The sequence below is a fragment of the Haemaphysalis longicornis genome, unplaced genomic scaffold, assembly GCF_048455015.1.
Source record: "Haemaphysalis longicornis isolate Haplotype H1 unplaced genomic scaffold, Haemaphysalis longicornis Haplotype H1 scaffold_194, whole genome shotgun sequence".
Taxonomy (NCBI): Eukaryota; Metazoa; Arthropoda; class Arachnida; order Ixodida; family Ixodidae; genus Haemaphysalis; species Haemaphysalis longicornis.
This window is the reverse complement of record NW_027526289.1, coordinates 114,579-132,419: the sequence shown is the minus strand read 5'-3', so window position 1 is coordinate 132,419 and position 17,841 is coordinate 114,579. Positions and strand designations below refer to the sequence as shown.

The window sequence follows — 17,841 nt, the reverse complement described above, 5'->3', positions numbered from 1 at the left end:
GCTACAAAGAGCGTTAAAGTGACACACAGGAATCATGTTTTTTAAACCATCACATGCCATGACATTACGTTCTTAAACCATTACGATCCACTTTTGACACCAGCTGCATTCGCCCTCGGGTGTGCGTGAGGAGGCGGTGAAGGGTAGACCAAGTCAGATAAATATAGGTGTCACCGTTTGATTTATGTAGGGACTCGGGTCAATGAATTTTGTTTCCAAAAATGGAATTATGGGTAGTATGTTTACCAGGCGGCCCACTGCGGTGCATCCTAATTACTACCTACCCGAACCGGCAGGCGCAGTTTTGTGGAATGTTGTATTCAGAAACCTTGGTGCGGAATTCCCACAATTCGCTCCTTAGACATTTTCCTATTCGTAGTCAAAGTAGCCTACCACGTCAAGTAATCGGATATTTAGTCCTAAGCAGGCATATCGTCGCCATTCGCCAATGAAAAAAACAACCACCGCCAAGATCACTTAACGCCGTCAGTTGGGAATGCAAGACCATTGATATCCAATCGCCAGAATGGGCGCTGCAGTGGGCCGCGTAGGCGCTGGTGACTCCTGCGCCGCTGGTTGAGGTAACGGTTCTGACGAAGCTAGACGCGTGTCCTCGTATTATGATGTACCCCGTTTTGTTTTCCTCGTCGCCACCATCAACCATTTGTTGCTTCTTTTTCTTCTTTTTTGTTACAATATCTAAAAGCATTCACCTATCGCAATTGTAAGGTTAACGTTTGGTAGTAATTCATGGTGGTCAGCGCGAACGGAAACAACACACAAAGAAGAGAATAGACAACACAAGCGCTGTGTCGTCTATTATCTTCTTTGTGCATTGTTTCCGTTCGCGCTAACCACCATGAATGCTATCCAACTCGCCCAATTTGCTACCTTGTTTGGTAGTCATTACTCCAAACCTGACGTCGTTCCAAGCAACGGAACTATCATTGTGCGTCAGCAGTACTTGTTAATGAAACATCAGGCAAGTGCTTACCCACGCATGCAATATGAGTGTACAATCGGACAAAGCGCTGCCTTTTAAAAAAAGCTACGCTTTCGATGGCTCACTGAGGGCATCGTTCGTCACAAAAAACGTCCTGCAGGAAAGCCCACCTTACACAGTTGGTTTCACAAAGCGATGGTGGCGATATGAAAAGGCACATCAAGCACCTCAAAAGGAAGGAAAACGCTTGCCGAGGTCAAAACCCAAACCTGGGTACTTCGCGTTATGAAGCGGACGTCTGTCCTACTGCGCCGTTCAGACATGGTTGGAGTAGTTTTATTACGTTGCATAGGAGAAAGCTTAGCGTTTTAACCATCTCTTTCTTAAGAAAGGGGATTTGATTTTTTTCCGTTCATTGCTGACTCATCACCCATACGATACACCGCAGTTATTAAAGACGTCAGGCCAACGCATACACACTCTCGCGGAATGCGAACGTATGCGTAGCATGTGTGTCCGCAGTATGCGCAATACAAGTCGCAGCCAATAGGGACTCAAGCTAACGCGTGCCCGCATTCGCTGCCAAAGGGCGCACCCTTTTTCTTCGTGTGTTTTCTTTTTGTGCCGCGAACAGGGTACAATTCCTCGCAGCCGGTTGGAGTTTAAAGGGACCCTGCAACATTATCGACAAACGCTTTCACTCTTTCCTTCGCGTCTGGAAGCACTGCGAAAGCTACAGTTGTCGCCAGCACGAAGCGGCAGTGCGTTATTTCTCGCCGCACCGGGTACGCCTCCCGTTTCTGCTTTGTTTTTGTTGCTTTATTTTTAAAGTTGCTATAGAAAAGCATTCATTGCTGCAACTGGAGGAAAACCGGTCAACAGCCCCTACAAGGCCTCAGTGACGTAGTTCGGGCCGTCGAAGAATGTCAAGACAGGGAAAGAGAGAAAAACCTTTTGAGCGACTTTTCAAATTATATGATTGACGGAGGGCAGTGATTTTTAGCTGAGGTACTTTGCCACCCCAAAAACTAAGTACTGGGTGTGTTGGGTGAATATGTTCTGCAAGCATGTAAGATTTTTAAAATAGTGAAAAAAAAGTTTTCCAGGGTCCCTTTAAGAGCCGCTGCAGGCACCAGACGCCACCCAAGGCCGAAGCTCAGCTTTGTCCCTCCAATTGGCCGCCTATTCATGCATTCACATTTAAGAATATACTGCCTTTGCGCAACAAATACAGCACAGACAGTGTGCTAAATCACATCTTTTCGTCTTCATGTGGAATTCCGGAAAATTGGCGCAAAAATAGTCCCCGTGAGACATGCTGAACTTAGAAAGAAATTTCCAAAAATACCAGCAACAAAAAAAAATGGCCGATCGCGTGTGCATATTCCAACCCGTGCGGTTAAATAAAGAAGCTGGTCTGTTTTCATGTCTAAAAGTAGGCACGTGGCAACTCGAATTAGAAAAGTGCGCAGTTTCCCTTTTTATGGACATTCTATGCAGATCCGTCAACAGGTTTTGCGTATAAATTAGCGGTGCTTTCAAAGAAGACACAGTTTTTCCCTAGGACCGGAAGCTGCAAGTCTTCCTTCCCGATGATGGCGAACGCTATGGTGCCGATTGTTGTTTTCATTCTCGGTAAGTTTCTTCACGTTGTTTCGCTGAGATAGACTGAGCTTACGTTATTGCAACAAGCTTCAAAAATTGCATGGGAAATCACCAATGTGGAGTACGTTTCTGTGGCAGGACAAGGCCCAATTTTCTTTAATAGTTGCAAGTATAATTTCAAGACTAGAAAGTTTCTCAAAGCTTTTCTGAACGTTTTCTTTTGTAGCCGTACGACTGCTGTGCAGGTGTATGTCAATTTTTTCTTAACAGAAACTCCCACTGCCCACCTTCGCTTCACGGGGCAGTGCCATATTAGGACAGAGGGCTTCTTAGAAGTTGCGGTTAGGAAGTCTCATCAACTCAGGGAGAAATATTGGTCATCCGTGATCCCAGACTTCAATAAAGCAGGCGTTGGGCAATCACGTTAACATTTACCGTGTAACGTGGTTTTACACAGCGCAAAGGTGTGTTTCGCTCTTAACAGTGTGCGCGACCAGTGGTATAACGGCATCGTTCGAAATAAAACGTAAATACTTTGTTTTAATTGTTTTCTGCTTTCATTGGTACCTTGCAAAAGAAATCGCAGAGCTCGAGCTGCTACCTGGATCGAAACGAAGGGGAAGGACACTGTCTAAAATTCTGTTAATTGCGTGTACACTTAACGAATGCTGCTATTCCGGAGAGAAGAGAGGGGAGGAGCTTTATTTGGGCCTTCGCTGGTAGACGGAAGGGGACCAGAGGGACAAGTCACAATGCCCTCCACGTTACCTGCCTCTGGAGCCCCTCTAGAGAATTTTGGCCAGCTCGATGGATTGCTGTGAGCCGGGCTGACAGCTGAGCAATGGCGCCTCCAGTTAATCTACTGTCCTGCTCCCTAATGAGCGAGTACGTGGATCAGGTTTCTGTGGAGATGCCCATTTATGTTATAGGTTAGCTTTCCCTGGACGCCATTTGCATTTTTGTGGATATGAGTCTAGGAAAGATCGCTTGTAGCCTTCCGAGTGCCGGCGTATACTTAATGTTCCAAACGTGGGCTCTTATAATCGGGTAAGTGGCCAATGATTAACTTCGCAATAAAAGTTCTTCTAGTTTGCGGCATTATTTGGCTACAGAATGTCGCTCCCCATCAGCTGCAACAATAGGGAAGAACAAGCGAACCTTTTTATGTTCATTTAGCGAGATTATATTCCACTGTATGTAGAACACCGCCACGGCCTGTACGCACCCAGAGTCACCAACTGGTTTGCGGAGAACACTGTTTTTGTTAGATCACGTAACTGCAAAGAAACCCCCGGTGTTAGGCTTCAGTAGCCTAGGGGTACAATCGTGGATTTGGACGCGAATGACCTCGGGTAAAACTGAAGCAGCAACGAAATTGATACAAGATTCGTGATGTTTTGCTGTCAAATGTTTTTGCCTCCATTCTACGTATTCTGTTGCTAAAGGAGGCTGGTTTTGATGTTTTAGTTCTGTTTAGTGTCGCAGAACGGCATATGGACACGTTTAAATCCTGTTCTGGATTGGACCTGTAGTGCTAGGATCGCACCTATCTCGGAATGGACCATCACGTTCATGAAATACTTTTACAAATATTATCTTATCATACCCTTCGTCTAGGCCCTGCGGTGAAATAAACGCTCTTAAAACGAACTGAAAACGGTCTGTTGACGTGTGACTTCATATCCCTGGCCGTGTCACTTTCCACTCCGTGGTAAATTCTGACCCCATTAGTGAGCGCTTGCTAAAATTGTCCCGTGGCCAGTAAATGAAATTAGTGTCACCGTATGAATCCCGAGAGCACTGTCATTTTACTTCATTGATTGCATTGTTGCCTACTTACAGGAGTGCTGCTCTCTCACCATGGGGCTGCAGCTGCTGCCTGCACGACAGTACGTAGTATTTCATTTACCAGATCTGACAGGTACACATATACCTCATTGGCTTGGGTACCGTCCTGCTCGCTGCGACGTATTTCCACAAGCGAATAAATGAACGATTTTTCAGACTAGACAAAGAAACATAAAAAGATGATGGCGATTACGATACTCCCTAATGCGATATTTGGGCACAGCAGCAGTGCGTTGAGGCAGTACTCCGTGGTGGGTTCTCTCGACGGGAGCGATGATGAGCCTCAGCGTCGGCGGCGCGAAGTGCGTCTCAGGAAGGGACCGCGAACTGCTTCTTAAGGAAACGCACATCATAGTCACGCGCACGCCCCCCCCCCCCCCCCCCCCTCATGTTTTCGCCAAGCGTCGCGCCGTCGAGTGCCTCGTGCGGGCACAGCATGCTGCCCCCTTCCCTCCCCCACCACACACTTTCGAAGAGTGCTGGCTTGCGCCGCCGCGGCAAACCGCCCTCCCCTCCCTATTGCCCGACGCTCTCCTCCTTTGCTGTCTTTCATCGTTGGCTTTTTTTTTTGTTCGATTTTTTTTTTCTTTTTCATCGTTCGCTCTTTTTAAGTTATGTTTGAAGTCTGCTCGGATAATAGGTGCTAAGGATGAACATCTGAAGGGGGGTGAGGAGAGATCCCCTTGTTGGTGATGAGCGGAGTATAGGTGGTATTGACAGGTACAGAACCTTCGCATACCTTATGTCAACTACCCAAATATGCGGGGAACCCTCATTACTAAGACACTTACAAGGTACGCCTACGTGGTTAAGATGCAAAAAAAATATATGCATGAGAAATTTTGATTCGGTCGTGATTCTGCCATGGCACCTTTAAGCTTCATGGCTCGATCCTCTTCTCAGTGCGTATGTGGGAACCTGAGAAGGTATGTTGATGTCGCAGGCAAACGTAAATTTGGCGAATCGGCCCTCAAGTTCTGCTGGCAGCCGTCATTTCCAATGACTGTTCTCCTATGTTGGCATGTGACCACGTTAGGGGCCATCCAGAACTCTGACCTGAGAAGGCGAAACTGTATTCTGGTAGCTTCATGAAACTCGCATAACGCAGTCATGATTTATACCTGTTACGTATCGTCAGGGAAAGCCACAATGCCTTCCCATTCAGCGCAGGTAATTTCCCTATCATTTATGTGCACTGTATGTAGACTACCAAGGAAATTAGAGGAATGAAGCGGGGCGATGAGCAAACAGTCATAAAGGCGTTCATGCCATTGCCCAAGATGGTCTAAATGACAATAGTTTTGTCTTTTTAGGCATGTGTGCAGGCGGCTATCAGAGGAGAGCACACCCTTGATACCCCCAGCAATATCGCTGAATATACGGTCGGTGTAGAGCGGAGAGGGAGAGAATCTTTATGTTAACTGGAGAAGTCCATTCTACTAGAGGCAGCGCTTGATACGCCAGATGGGGATGGTTGCAATAAAATGGAGTAATTATTGGAGGTCATGGAAACAATGAAAGAGCAAAGAAAAATTAAATGTAAAAAAGACAGGAAATAAAATTCAACCAACAAAATTCAATGACAAGGCTGAATAAAAAAGTAGAGCCAATGGTGCCGAGGGAGCACAGAATGCCGAACAAATAAAACAAAAGAAAAGTTTAGGAACTAGATAAAACAATTGCATAAAAGCCACAACAAGCATACAGAAAGGTGGGCCCTTAAAAATATCAACCCTAAACACATAGTCTGCAAAACGATCGAGAAGTTTTACGTTACTCCTGGACAATTATTACTTGCCGTACACTTATGACGGATATTTTCTGGCTTTAGAATCTGGCGGAATAATCTCATTCGAATTAGTACGTAGGCTGTATCCTCTGACAACATCCGCGCGAAATTAGTTTGCTTAAAGCTCGAAAAGCACAAACTAATAAGCTTTGAATCAGCGATACTAAGCAGCAAAAGTCAACGTGGATATGGTGTTGGTGTAAACAACCCATTTGTCAGAGCGCCAAAACTGATGGTCAAACACATTTAAGCATCGCCGCCGAAATAGAAGACATTCCGTGTCAGTAGCAAGGTAAAGCCACGTTTCAGTTACCGTGTCACAAATGCGAAGATCTAAACTTGTTGTAAACCCGCTTTCTGTTCACGTATGCAGAACTCGCAGTGCACTGGCTTTGGGGAACTATGCATCACGTACTACAACTACGCAAAAGGGCAGAAGTGCGCCACGTCAAAGAAATGTAAGTTCCTGGTTGACTAAAAGAGTGACTCACTGATTATTTGATTCCTTGTGGGCCCGATAGATTACTTGATTTGTAGAATGTGTGTTTTGTAGACCGGTGATTTGTTGATTGCTTGATTGAGTGGTAATTTTTACTATGTTGGGTGCACTCGCCAAGCACCACCAAACATTTAAATGTAAGCTGCCTGTATCACTGAAAGGAAGAATACACAATGAATGCACCCTGAATGTGACAACTAGAGACCGGAATTCAGGCAAATTCGTAGAGTGTTCCTTGCGGTCCTATCGCGCCATTATGATATACGAGCACGAATTCGACGTTAAGACAGATTTTTACGGTGTTCTTATTGTACCTGTAAATGCCTATTGTACTTCACTTTGAAGCAGATGTATACAATTACGCATTTTACTGTGCAGGTACCGGAACGCTCGGCCCCGTTTGCTCTGTAAGTATCCTATTGTGTGAAACATACCAGCGTAGCTATACTCAACGTTGGCAGGGGATCACGCAGATTGTTTGAAGGCTTAGTTGGGTAACAGGCACAAAGTATTCATTGTTTCTGCCGCAATTCGTATGCCTGTCATTCGCCGAAAAGCTAGACCCTAACTTCCTTGATTGCTGCTGTCAAAAACAGGGAATGTCACAACTATCAGGAGGTAATGCAAAGTATACCACACTTCTCACCGAACCTCCTGGTCTCTGGATGCATCTCTTTGATCCGCATATTCTGTTAGTTCTAATCACCGTTCTCTTCGCCGAAGATTGGGCATTAAGGACACAAAGCAATCATTCCCACCGCGTCGTCGTCTTTTACGGTTCAGATAATTGGCCAGTTAACTAATGAGGCACTCTAATTACCCCCGTAGCCTTCATGCGAGAAATTTGCATGGCATACCGACCAAGAGTGCTGTGGCCGTATTCAGCTAAGCAAAATTTGAAGCGAATCAACGGCGCCTCTTTGAGGGAATACTTCAATGCATACCATACAGCATGGAGAGGACGGGAGACAGGAATGACACACTGCACAGTTTGGCGGGCATTTTATGGGCCCATCCTGGGTGGGAACGACTTCCCTAACCTCCGTTGCCCCCGCCCCCCGCATTCGCAGTGTGGTTTGGCTGGTATTATGCAGTTTTTTTTACCACATATCGCTCACAAGAGGGGAAACAGAAGCGCAAATAAAAAATAATTGTGTAGTCCTCCTGCAGGACCAGATGCAAAAGAGGTCTCCTGCATCAATACATTTATTCTCACAGTCCTCGTAGTACCAACACCCAGATTTAAACGACTCTGCTGGTGAACCACAATTCATGTTTACACTTCACAATGACCTCGTGAAGGTTGTTATTGTTCCCAGAAATCTCTGTCTGAATCTGTACGAGAATGCACGTAACCCCATACTCCTTGCCAAAGCCGGAGCAGCACTATCACGACATAAAAATCCAATCTTCCCTCCCGTCCAAGGGACAACCGTAATACGCAAAATGCTCGAGTCCTGTCGGTCGTCAGCTGTGACATCAGCTGTCATATTAGACCGTGACAAACCGATCTGCGATAACTTGTAGAACAGGGACATTTATCCTTCGGGTTTATGAGCTTCGTAGTAGTACAAGGAGGACTCGTAGGCATGATGTTTTGTTGAATGCGGTGTTAGCCTGAAATCTTAAGCCCACAACAAGGACGCTTGCAGCGAACGCTCTTCCTATTATCTGATACTCGTGGTTCCGTTCGAAAGACTGCATAAATTTCGTCAAATTGATTATAGTAAACTCGTAGGACACACGATCGACAATTCAATGTAAAAAGTCCTGTTTTATTCATTACCGCGCCGCCGGAATTGGAGCTTCACAATAATGTCGAAGGCGGCGCTGGTATGTTTTAGATATCGGGCTACAGTAGTTCGCAATCAGTAGTCCTAACACCCTTATCTTCATTGTATACAAGTTGTTTATCTAGGTATTATAAACCGCACAGGGGACATCCTGTACTTCCACCACCCTAGGAAACAGGTTGGACTTCGGGGCGGCAGTTCTTGAACTAACCGCCCCTTTCAACGAGGCAACCGGGACCCACTCATCTATCGATTATGAAAAAGTGTTTGGTTAACAGCTGCCGTACTGAAAACATTGAGACGAATGCATTGAGGAACCTTATGTAGAGCTCTCGAGTGTGCTAGTTGTAGTAATAACAGGGCGACTTCTTGTACTCGCAAAGAGAAGGCCGCAGGAGGAAAGGGGAAATTGGAGTACACGCTTCAAATGGTGGATGTCATGTTCGAGGTTCCAAGGTGCATGCAGACACCGCTCACGCCGCACACGTAAGACGGCTCTGAAGGAAAACTTTGCCTAGCCTATAATGAGGTGAGGGGGTATGACGATCTGATTTTAATTTTTCTATTTATTTCGGAAATAAATACATGCATGTAGTCTCCTGACAAGGCCACCACCCGGTAGTATAGATCATCAGAAATCGGTGGGTTCGATTCCACTGGATTTTCCTGGAGCTATTGAAGAGAACCACGAGGAACTGCATCTACAGGGACAAAACAGTGTTCTGCGAATGGTCCACAAGGCAAATGCTGTTATGCAATTGAATTGTAGAGTACGCTGAACACTGTTGGCAACGGCTCGGGCAGGTCCCCCCCCCCCCATTTGGTGCAACCATTTAGATATGGTGTGGAGGATGGGTGCTGCATTGGCGAGCGTCTTCTTAATGGCATTTACTGCAAATTTGCGGCAACAACATGCCTCATAGAGGAGGAGGAAGTGCTCTATGAGAAAGGTTTTCGGAGAAGAAGACGCCATCTTTACAAAAATATTTACAGCCTGACCAGAGGAGTTACTTGTAATTATTGATTTGCAGAGTCAATGATTCGAGTACTAACTGGATTGCTTTCCTGACTCTTAGGAGCAGTTTCCTGGAGAGGACCTGCCTCGGTCGCAAAATGGGAGCAGTGTTAAGTCTATGGGAAATTTATTTATCCCAAACTTAACACCCACTGTTTTATGAAAATTATGATCAAAATAAGTTTTATTACAATATCTCACTCAAGATTGATTGATTATGCGAGTTAACGCTTTGAGGCTACACCTTGCCTTTGAGGCAGGCCGTAGTGGACGGCTACCGGTTTTTTCCGATTACCTGGAGATCTTTAACGTGCGCTAATCTAGGCACACAGGCATTTTCACGTCACGCCCCCTTCAGAAATGCAGCAACTGCAGCCGGGGTCGAACCCGCTACCTATCTCACAAGTAATAAATGGCGACGGCATGAACGGCGCGCGCTCTGCAGAACCGGACGTCACTGCGGTGGCCAGAATCGCCATGAAAGCGAATGCATTGCGTAGATATTATTCTGTCACTCATTAAATCACTTCATGCTACTGTTATTTTGGTTACATATTTACAGTGGTCAAATTTGGCCCTTGACCTGTCCTTTTTTCCCCACTCCTTATACAACTGTGCACAGGGTTGTTGCTGGAAGCAACATCCAGTGCAGTTTAATTCAAATCAACCGCTCTGTTTTCGCCTCGCTGCTTTATTTCTCCAGTGTACCGGCGGATACCAGTGCCGAGCGAAGAAGTGTCCTTCGGACCCCTTCGAATGTAAGTGACAATATATTCAAGTCCGTGCAAGCAACTTGATACTGCGGTATGGCTGTGTCTAGTGTCTAAAGTGACGTCCCAAGGAAGTACAAGCACAGTACTGAAGCGACGTTCACCGGCGTTTCGTAAAAAAAGAACTGCCTCGTATTCCACCTTTTTGCTCTCCCTAACGTAAGGTCACGTAATCAAACGTAACCTAACAAAACAAAACCTAAGGAACAAAAACCAATAATTTAAAAGACCAAGAACTAGCCCAGGCCATTCCGATTAAAATTTATTTCATAGCAAAAACCAAAACTGGCCCACACGGGACCCGCACTACCCGGCTGGGTATCTGGAAGCTTAGACGGAAACTTTACGCCACAATGCCAAGCGCTGCGCCCTGTGGCAGCGTAATTTTAAATATTCGAACGTCGTTAGACAGCACATTCGCCTTGGCTGCAACGCTGAGGACGGCACAGTGGACACTGCGTTTATTTATTTCCGATGTTTATAATTCCTTCCCCTAAGTACATTACCCCTGTCTCACAATATCGCATTCCGTCTTAGGGAAGGATGAGTGAAGGGTGCAGAGTGAGTAGGGAAGGGTGCAGAGTGAGCGCGTAGGCATTTAATTAAAGCGAGAACTTGGTTGTAGATGACCAGGGCACCAACTCTGAAGGGGCATCCTCAGTCGTCCGGCAGCCAGTGGTCGTGGTTCGTCCACCGGGCTGTAGCGACGACGGTTAGTTGCGCCACAAGCTCCTAGCTGGTCAGCCGATACATCCCTAGTTTGCAGCTGATGTTTGGTGTGGATGATGACGTAGAGAATTTCTGGCACATGCGTACCAAGTGGTATAGGGTGCCAGGGAGTATTAGTACGCGAAGATACTGTGGTATTGGGGACGGTAGATTTTTTTATGTAGTATAAGGACAGGGCTTGAGTTTTTAGGCTTCAGAGGGTAGTGCTGTCATGCTGAGAGAGGTTCGGGTGTTAGGAAGGATGACTGCGTTGGCTGAAGTGGTTGTGGGTGAGAAGAATAAAGAAGCCTATATGGGTGCCTTGGAGAGGAGGCTGCCAGTAGAAGACGGCCTGACGTAGGCACAGGGGCGGTAGCGCTGGCTTGGGCCTGCTGTGCAGCGGCCTGGGCGGCATCGTTTCCAGGGTGGTCAGCGTGGCTGGGTGCCCAAATGAGGAGGATGTCGAGCAGGTTGGGCTGAGCCTGAAGGAAACCGGGGGCTGTGAGTGTAATGTGGTCGTGTAAATATCCGTGGCAGGCTTCTTTAGAGTGTGAGTAGAGTGACGCAATGTAGGGCTTCTTTGTGCCTGCTTCGGTAGTCCTTCTGTACGTGGTAGTGCTCACAGAGGCCGTCGGGAGCGGTAGCCAGCTGTGATCAACTATTTCGATAGCGAATGCTCAGTTGGTACAGCAGTGGCAGGCGTCCGTGCAGCCAGGGGTGAAGTAAGGGTCGTCTGCAACACGCCTGGACGAGTGGCTTGGCGGGCGATGTTCTATCCTTTAAGCACATGACGGGGCATAAAAGCTACGGTGATGTGCTGCTTGATGTAAGGCAATATGTCTACCCCAAAGTCGTGTGGTGGTGGAGTGTCCTAACCTAAGCGTTTGCCACCGCAGCCCCATGCAGGTACGTTGAAGGTGACGTTGCTGCGAAAGCTTTCGGGCTCCAAAATGCTCGCCACCACCACACCAAACCAGCGATGGGAAACACTGCAGACTAGTTGAGAGAGTTGGGTGACGGCGCTAAAGCCACTACCGTTTTCGGGTATGCGTAGTCCGAGTATACTTAGTGAATGTACAATGGGTTTTGGGTGGTTGTTGAAGAGGAGCTCAGGACCTCGAATTGCATCAATGCGTTTCTAGTAGTCAGGAGCACATGGTGTAATGAGCACACATTTGTTTGTAATGCATCGGGGCCCTGAGCCTGTACGTACCTGTGGATGATCTAGATGACAGTCTGGGGTGAATCCTGCTGTGGACAAGTGGAGCCCTGACCAATCAACAGTGTGAGGTCGTCCGTATATACGGCACGTTAGGGCAAGAGGAAGACGTTTAGTAAGGGCAGTAAGTTTTGCTTGGATAAGTTAAACAGTAGATGAGATTATACTTATCATTGCGTTGTCCTCCTTGAAGGGAACAGGAAAAGTCAAGGGTCGGGGATGCTGAGGTCTAATTGGAGGTGCAGGTTTGGATGAATTTCAGAAGTAGACATGCAATCGCAGGAGGCGGTTTGTGTTTTTTGTTTCTTGCGGAGGGCCTGATCTGTGACGTTATCAATGGCCCCTATAAGTCCATTACTACTTGTTTAGGGACAAAATACCTACGCCAAACATTGTCAGTTGCCAATGGCCCATACGGCAACTGACAATGATCGCGGCATCCGCAGCGATAACTCAATGTCTTATCTCTATAGGAAACAAATTTATTATTTAAACTCGTTACCTTTCAAAGGCGAGCCCCACCAGCGATAACGGCTAAAGGTTTGAAGTAACGAGTGCGACTTCAAGCCAACAAGCCTACTCGTCTTTCTACTACAACTTCAGGCCCGTTTGGTAGGGATGTCTGTTCGTAATAAACATTCATGATGCGTTCTACAAATTTTGTGAATATTTGCGTTTGGGCTTCTTCACAAGCGTCTTAAATTTCCCTGACAAAGGCTCCCAAGGGGTGCACAAATGTTTTAGATTACTAATTTTGTGGTCAGTTTAATCGTTTCTCTATTATAAGCGCGAAAGTTCTAAATGTATTTTTAAATGCAATGTTGAAAGTACCAAACGAAATGTATTCGATAAGATAACTTGCATCTAAGTTCCCATTAAACGAACACTCCTGAACGTTTCTGAAAAGTGGTGAAATAGTGTGTAAAATACAGCTCTACTTATAGCGGCTCGATAGGTCAAGTTCAGAGTTCATGCAGTGCACAGTGCTTCAAAGCACCGAGTTTCGGTGCTGTTGATATATCGCAACATACATCACGATAAATTACTAGTCCTGCCGATAACAAGGACGATAACATCTAACGACATAAAAACTTCAAACAATGTGGACAAATGCATCTCGGGATGCTGTCTTTTTTTATTACGGTAAATATACCGAAACGCCAAATCATTTTTCATCCAGCCCCGTTAAACCCGTGTCTTGCTTTTACTATTGCAGGCCTGCTCCTGGAAAATACCGCCACAAGATGTGGCTTGTTCGTAAGTTCCTAAACAATTTCTGTGGCATGTTTTGTATCCTCCATTGAAGCTAAAGCTTGTTCTAAAAGGACGTGTGGCAGCCGAAGCTCCCGCAAGGGATTCGAAATGTAGAACTTAAAAACCAGGACTCGTTAAGTTGACAAGTGTACCTGCAGAACACAGATTCAGTTATGGGTCCTCCTTAATGCAGAGAAAGGTAATAAACCAACCGCTACGTTTGGTTTCAATGAAAAGGTTTATTTCATTTCGCGTCGATGGCCTGTCGTTACAACGAAGTATCCAAATGGCTTTGCTAAACGTCCAGCTATACGACATTTCTTGGCGACAATTTTGTTCACCGCTCAAGAGTGAAAAAGTCTTACAACATAGGGTTTTATGTTTGAAATACTCGAGTTATCACTTCAGTGCCTTCCATCGCTATGCACATGACATGTACTTATGCGGCCTCCCTGAGCCAGTGAGGGGGATACTGTGGGAGTTTGGCTGGATATACAGCCCCTAAACCACGATTGCTTTATCGTCGATCTCCTCTCCAAAGCTGACTTCCGCCTTTAGCGAGCCTTCTTTGCTTGGTTGAGTCGATCGTTGTCGCCATTTTGCGCTGCAACCATTACTGCGCTATGCATAACAATGTTCTACCCGCGCTCTCATAAGATAGGTCATTGAAGTGATCGTGAACGACATTTTCTCACAATCTAGCACACTCATGCATCGTCTGCTCTTCGCTGACGACGACACATTTTGTTAGTGAATGCCGCTGGTCCTTCATGTTTATCTTTTTAAAAACATTCCATCGTGAATCTTGGCGCAACCACATGCACACACCTAGTGGAAAGGTATTGTGCAGGGTTGTACACAGTGCCCAGCAGGTTTTTTTTATTTAACCGGCTGCCGGCTTCCATCGGCTTTGAGAATGTGCGTCCCTATGAATGCAAATGGACGGAATAACGCTGCCAGGTTTACAAGTACTAACACTTACCTGCTTGATACCTGGCGGCCGCTCTCGTTCCCTATATGCATGCGCGCGGCCGTTTTCAGAAACTGGAAGCGTCGGCTCCAGTTGTGAATGGTGCAACGATTTGCTGCAGCCGTAGCAGGTGGCGGTATAGCGAAGTACAGTACCACAATTCAATCTAATTCGTGGGCATAGCGTGCTTTCCTTTTTGATTACGTTAAAAATCCATCCAAATTCCATCGTTAGATAGGCACGGATACCCGCGACTTGCGAACGGTGACATCGGTTTAACTTTGTCGTGCGCACAACAAATTGTGTGAACATTATAGCCAGCGTTAGATAAACATCTGTTTAAAGAGGGACAGCGAGTGAAAGAGGTATAAAGAGAGCGAGAGTAAGTGATCGAGCGAGCGAGAGAGAAAGTGAGAGAGAACTTTAATCGGGTCAATGCCATTCAGGTTGCGCTTGTAGCCGGCGGCATACCATACTCCCCGACCATCTCCAAAGCCCTACCGATTAACCGGGCCTGGATGCGCAGATAGCAGCTGGGGAATGCAGGTGCCCCCGTATTTTCAGCGATTTTGCACATACAGCAGTGACATGCGGATAGGAGACCTTGCGTGCGATTTGAACACCAAAGTATTTATATACCTAGCGCGAGATTTGGGCGAGTTTCCAGTTGTTGCGCTTACCACTGAAAGAAAATACCTTGCATTTTTTACGAGCTGAGAGTCATATGGGATTTATTTCACAAGTTCTAATAAGCTTAAAATCAATTACACCGAGAAGTTGGTCTTCATTGGAATTAATAGTAGAGTAAATAATGCAAAGGTCTCTGGTGGAGCATTATCCGCGCGTTCTCGTTCGCGTTCTTTTTTCACAGACGTGCCCCTTCTTGAATGTGTGCGCCTACGAGGCAACTGGCACCAACTGCGCTATTGGGACCTGTCCCTGCTACGGAAGATACCGCAGGAAGTGTGAGTACTCATATGTGACCCTCACGGTGGTGTTCTGGGAAATGGTGCTGTAGTAAGCACCAGCTTTTCGGAACTATGTGCCTCATCGATGGTGTTGCATAAAATTAAAGCCGTTCCACTCCATTTCAAAGCTGTCTGAAGTGCAGAGCAGTGATTCGCCATAATGGGCTGTGGCGCCGTTATCCGCTCACAGCTACCATCAATCACAATGTTCGCCGCGCTGTCTCACCCCTCTCTTGATAAATGTAATGGAGGCCCTTCCAATGAAATTCAAATTTCCCGCCTTCGCAGTGCTCGCGCGACCCCTGCCTGAAACAGTGCGAGCGGGAGTTCTGCTCTTTTTTTGCTTACTTTCATATCGCATGAGTCGTCGCGCCTTACTGCACAGTTTGGAACGCACCGTTTCTTGCGGGCACTTTTTCCGCTTAATATAGTTAAAACCTAACCCAACGACCGTTACTAATTAAGCGCACAAGAGCCTGCCGGTTAGTTAATATATTTGCTTAAATGTACCTGCAGTTTTCTTTTCGCTAAACAACGGGGAGACGTAGCATAAACGCCAGCGGTTCAGGAGTTTCAAACGGATACGATAATATAAAGCGCTTGGTTTTCGAAGCCTGTGTGGGACGCCGTTGCCGTGCGCCGTCCGGCTCTACTTCGGTCCGTTATCTCACTGCACCGCCTACTTCCTGCAGTCGCCTAACATCGATGCGTTACAGCGAGCGAGCTGCGACGACAAGGCGAGCCCCTAAAGTTCTCTTCACCTAAATATAAGGCGCGTTCGTAGCCTCCCATTCTGTGTCGGCTTTGTGGCGCAGTGGGTAGAGCACCATGTACATTGAGTTCCGCCCGCAGGGTCGAGGGATCGAAACCTGGCGCCGGATAGTATTTTTTTATATAGTGTAGGGGGAGGGGTGCGAACTACGACTACGGACGTCAACGCGGGTGACATCGTGAGTTACTGAAATGCTCTGCATTTAAAAGGAAACGACACGCGCAAGGAGTAGACGTCCAGCACCGCTAATGATATCGGCAGTGTTGGAAGGTAGATGCGATGTAGTCATTACAGTGACGAAAGCGGAGAAAGATACGAAGCGCCAGTGTTTTTTCCCAAAAGTTTTTGAACTACGGGAAGAAGATTTTATTAAGGGCATAGGGTCATGTCGGAAAAATATCCGCAGTAGAGGCATGGACATAAAGCGAGAAAACCGAGAACGACATTGCCCCAGCACATAGGGGGAATTCAAGCCGAGCCTCGAGTCGGCAGCAACATTGTGTGCCGCGGCACTGTGCTCGTACCACGGCCCCTTTTGTTAGCGCCCGTCGTCAGGCTTGTCTCTGAGTCGCGTCACCGCTTGGATGCCGTGGCGTTGTAAGATATAGTGCATGGCGAACAGACGGCTAAACATAATAGAATGGGATTGACAGTGATGAGATGGCGATACTGGTCGACAAAAAAGGGGCAACAGGCACGGCTTGCGTATTTTCTTTGGGGTCTGTGATATTTCACGGGTGCCTTCTCCTGTCAACAGAAGAATAGGACACAAAATATTAGAATATAATATATAAACCGCAACTGTTTACCAAAAATGAATCCGGCTTCCATTCAGGCGGCTCTCCGCGAATTGTGCCCAGGGTTGAGGACCCAAGCAAGATTAAAAACAATGAAAATATAAAATATAGAGGGGGCCGCAAAAGTGGAGGCTGCTCGCTTTTCTATGGCCCCGTGTACAAGTAAAATGTATCTATCGTTGCATTTTGATGCCAGTGTTCTCCAACGAGCCAACGACGTCCATGTTGTCGGTGCTGTTTTCGGTGTTATGTTGGTATTGTTGGTGTTGTGTGAAAAGTGGCACACGTAGACGAAAACTGTTTCGCGATTGATGATTTTAGTAAATCCATACATTTAGATAACACATACTCAAGCTTCTTCATTGCGAAATACGGAACGTCTCGAATTTTCCCCGCAGGTGTGTTCAATCCTGACGCCTATTTTGCCTGCGGCCTGGACACGATCCCGATCGTGAGCTCCACCGGCGTCGTCACCTGCAACGGCTGCCAATCGGCAACAACCGTTCTCACTGGTCCATAACTGGAAGAGGGCAGTGCGGTGGAGAGAGTGCTTAGAGCAAAGGAGCGTGCGCTTGTTGCGCGGTTTCAGCTCCAGCATAGGCGTTCATTTGAATGTCACTTACTGGATAAATAAACGTTGCCTGAAAACTGAGCGACTACGAGTACACCGTTAATACGCTGCTCCACATCTGAAATGTTTGTCTATTCAGTAATCGTGCTTCTTCAATGAGTTCTTTTGAGTTACCTTTTTACAATCGAAGATTTATCGTGAACCCTTATAGGAAGGTTGATAGGCAATATAAACACCAACAAAGAATTGTCAATAAAACACGCCAAGTGAGGCTCATCATATAACAGAAAGCTACGGCCTTGGTGGAAGAAGGAGCAGCA

At 46.5% G+C, this 17,841-nt stretch overlaps 1 protein-coding gene across 1 annotated transcript; it reads left to right on the top strand.

The window, feature by feature from the left end:
* The first annotated feature begins 2,450 nt into the window (after positions 1–2,450).
* Positions 2,451–17,575, top strand: LOC144166872 (uncharacterized). The gene is made up of 8 exons (XM_077696325.1): positions 2,451–2,578; positions 4,391–4,437; positions 6,559–6,643; positions 7,063–7,091; positions 10,196–10,250; positions 13,406–13,446; positions 15,285–15,378; positions 17,349–17,575. Exons 1-8 carry the CDS (start codon positions 2,536–2,538, stop codon positions 17,468–17,470), a joined length of 516 nt encoding a protein of 171 aa, XP_077552451.1. The 5' UTR covers positions 2,451–2,535; the 3' UTR covers positions 17,471–17,575.
* Positions 17,576–17,841: the final 266 nt, after the last annotated feature.